At 38.5% G+C, this 3,565-nt stretch overlaps 1 protein-coding gene across 1 annotated transcript; it reads left to right on the forward strand.

Moving 5' to 3' along the window:
- The first annotated feature begins 408 nt into the window (after window positions 1–408).
- On the forward strand, window positions 409–3,213 carry LOC131061594 (pentatricopeptide repeat-containing protein At1g11290, chloroplastic). Its single transcript, XM_057995363.2, has one exon. It carries the CDS (start codon window positions 478–480, stop codon window positions 2,599–2,601), a length of 2,124 nt encoding a protein of 707 aa, XP_057851346.1. The 5' UTR covers window positions 409–477; the 3' UTR covers window positions 2,602–3,213.
- The last annotated feature ends 352 nt before the right edge of the window (window positions 3,214–3,565 follow it).

Here is a 3,565-nt window from a genome sequence, read left to right on the forward strand (position 1 = left end):
GATTCATTTCAATTAGGGTTAGTATTTAAATGCATTGACTTAATATATAAGTTGACACAATTTACATTTTAGTAAACTCACAATGACTAGTGAAAATGAGATGAATTTTGAATTTGAATTTTATATATTAGAGTTTAAGATTTGCAAGCACAAAATGACATGGATCACCTCATACTTGCAAACTTGAACTAAATCAACTAAAAATACAATTAAGACATGGGATGGATCTATATGAATGAATGATGTTGAAATCATGAGTAAATAAGATCATTTGTCAACTTCTATTCAAAAATACCCATATTACACATTATTATTCACTTTGATTAAAGACCATGTGAGCTAAAAGTATAAAAAAAAAAGACATAGATATGTAGTTTTCAATATTATATCGCTAAACTTGTAACGATCACCACTCTCCAAGCTCTTTTGTAAAATAATCCCTAAAATATTTTGCTTTAATTTCATATTGAAAGGTTTATGTCGACTGGAGAAGCGCAATGGAAGCACAGGCAGGCATGTTGCTCACTGATGCATCCACAGAGAGTATTCACTATTAGAATGAGGCTTTCTTTTAATTTTTTCTTGAATAAAAGCCACCCCAGCACAGACGGAAGGATAAGCCATGCAGTCACTTATATGCACGATACATGTCGCCTATTTAACCACACAGCTAGTTACAAAAAATACGATGCGTTCTCATGGAATGTAATGATAAGAGAACATGCCAACTCTAACAGTGAAGAGAAGGAAGCTCTTGCACTCACAATTTATTCTCAGATGCAGCAAAATGGCATTCATGCAGACAAATACACATTTCCCTTCGTGCTCAAGGTTTGTGCTAATTTATCAGCTCTGCAAAAGGGGAAACAGATTCATAATCATGTTATTAGACGCGGCTTCCAAAGGGATATTTATGTGGGCAATTCTCTGGTAAGTATGTATGCGAAGTGCCGAAAGGTAGAGGTTGCAAGGCAAGTGTTTGACAGAATTTCTCAGAAAGATGTGGTCTCATGGAATGCAATGATTATTGGGTATGTTCAATGTGGGATTCCCGAGGAAACCTTAGTTTTTTTTCATCAAATGTATTTGGATGGTGAAGGTGTCCTACCTGATCAGGGTTCTTTTGTAAGTGTACTCCAAGCCTGCACGGATTTGCTACGAGGAAAATGGATACACAAATGTGTAATTTGTGCAGGATTAGAGGCAGATGTTTTCGTGGGTAATTCTCTTGTGGACATGTACTCGAAGTGTGGGAATATAAAGAATGCACGTCATGTATTTGATAAAATGCCCAGTAGAAATGTGGTTTCATGGAATTCAATGATTGCAGGGTACACCCAAAATGGATATTTGAATGAGGCGTTGAAACTGTTTTGTCAAATGCAGACACAAGGTGAAGGTATCAAAACAGACTTGGTTACATTGGCCAGTGTCATTCCCGCCTGTGCTCAATTGGCATCTCTGCAAATAGGTGAGTGGATGCATGGCTATGTAATTAAAAGTGGATTTCTTTCCGACATTGTTGTCGGTAATTGTCTGATTGACGTGTACACCAAATGCAGACATGTCGAAAGTGCCCGTCAGCTGTTTGGCAATATGCCCAAAAAGAATGTGATATCATGGAGTGCATTGATAGCTGGATATGTCCAGATTGGAAAAGCCAGTGAAACTTTGGCACTGTTTAATCAAATGCAAGTGTTGGACATGAAACCTGATGCAGTGACAATGCTAAACATGTTGTCAGCATGTACTCATTTATCAGCATTGCAGCAAGGTAAGTCACTACATGCTTACATAATAAGCAGTGGATATGAATCAGAGGTTTTTGTTGCCAACGCCCTCATAGACATGTATGCTAAATGTGGGAGTTTAGAGCTTGCATGCTTATTTTTCACCAAAATGTCTAATAGGGATCTGGTTTCATGGAATTCAATGATTGCTGGGTATGGAATGCATGGGCAAGGTAAAAATGCAGTTGCTCATTTTTGCCAACTGCAGCAGTCTAGCATAAAGCCAAACGATGTCACTTTCCTGTGTGTATTATCGGCTTGCACTCATGCAGGCATGGTGAACGAAGGCTGGGAATATTTTTATTGCATGAAACAACAGTATGGCATCACACCAAAACTGGAGCACTATGCATGCATGGTTGATCTTCTTGGCCGTGCTGGACATCTGGATGAGGCGGTACGCTTCATTAATAACATGCCACTAGAACCTGGTGCCAGTGTGTGGGGGGCCTTGCTAGGTGCTTGCAGAATCTATTCCAATATTACGCTAGGAGAGTGTGCGGCAGAGAGGCTTTTTGAGTTAGAGCCTGAAAATGCAGGGCTTTATGTTCTGTTGTCAAATATATATGCTGCAGCTGGCAGGTGGGATGGTGTAGCTAAGATGAGAACAATTATGAAAAATAGTGGATTGAAAAAGACTCCAGGGTGCAGTTTCATTGAAGTGAAGAATAAGATTCATGCATTTCTCGTGGAAGATAGATCACACCCTGAATCTGAAAAGATTTATGCAACATTACAGAGCTTGGCTGTGAAGATGAAAGCAGCAGGGTATGTGCCCAATACAAGTCTTTTACTCCAGGAGATGGAGTAGGAGAGAAGGGAGCATAAGCTGGGAATTGTTTGGGGTTTATGAATTAAAGTCCTGGAATCCCTGTCTGAATTCCTAAATATCTTGGTATGTAGCACATGTAGGGAATTGCTTCATTTGCTAATGAATATATTCTTTGATCTCCTCATCTATACAGACACACAGAGAGAGTCCATGGCGTTGGCGTAGGCGTAATCAGGAACATAACAGCATTTTCTCCTGGTTTGAGTCAGAGCTAATCACCACTCCCATAAAGGACACAATGGCCTGTACAAGCCTTCGTTCTCCAACCAGATATGGTATTTCACAAGAAGTAAATTACTTTATTCGAAAGCTACCGAAGTGTAAACTGCTGAAACATTACTCCTTCGGATTACCCTAGATGACAATTTAGAGGTTTCTGAACCCTCCTCTCACTCCAGGCAGACAAAGCCCAAGTGGTGTCCAATGGATACTTTCTATAGATCTTTAGTTAATCACAAAGACCTCTCAATCTCCTTATTATTTTGGCAGAGCTCTCATGAGTTTGAAAAATGAAAATAATTAACAGAGAACGATTTTATAACTAAAGTAAAATAGAATCAAAGTTCATCAAAAAAATATTAATGAATTTAGACTAGCAATTGCATCTTGGTGTGCAATGGGTACACCGAAGAGGTATGGAAAGTTGAAGATGGATTTTTTTTCTCTATTTTTTGCATATATTTGTGCAATACATGAGGTCAATTGGTATATTATGTAGTAAATTAGGTTTGTGTAGTAAAGGTCTTCATGGAGAAGTGATACATTCAAATCAACTGTGCAACATATACGGATCCAAACATGAATCAGACAAAACCTTTGAATTAGTAAGGTAATCAAGTCCCATTACCAATAGCTCATATTATGCTTGCAATAGAGAAAGAAAGTGAGATAGGGTAGTAGACAAAGAGAGAAACACTATGAGAAGAATGTGTGTCCGTAAGAG

The sequence above is a fragment of the Cryptomeria japonica genome, chromosome 3 (genome assembly GCF_030272615.1).
Source record: "Cryptomeria japonica chromosome 3, Sugi_1.0, whole genome shotgun sequence".
In the NCBI taxonomy this organism is placed as follows: domain Eukaryota; kingdom Viridiplantae; phylum Streptophyta; class Pinopsida; order Cupressales; family Cupressaceae; genus Cryptomeria; species Cryptomeria japonica.

Bases quoted from the DNA above. Each gene is read 5' to 3' on its own strand.
- LOC131061594 (XM_057995363.2), top strand. From the start codon at position 478: ATGTCGACTGGAGAAGCGCAATGGAAGCACAGGCAGGCATGTTGCTCA.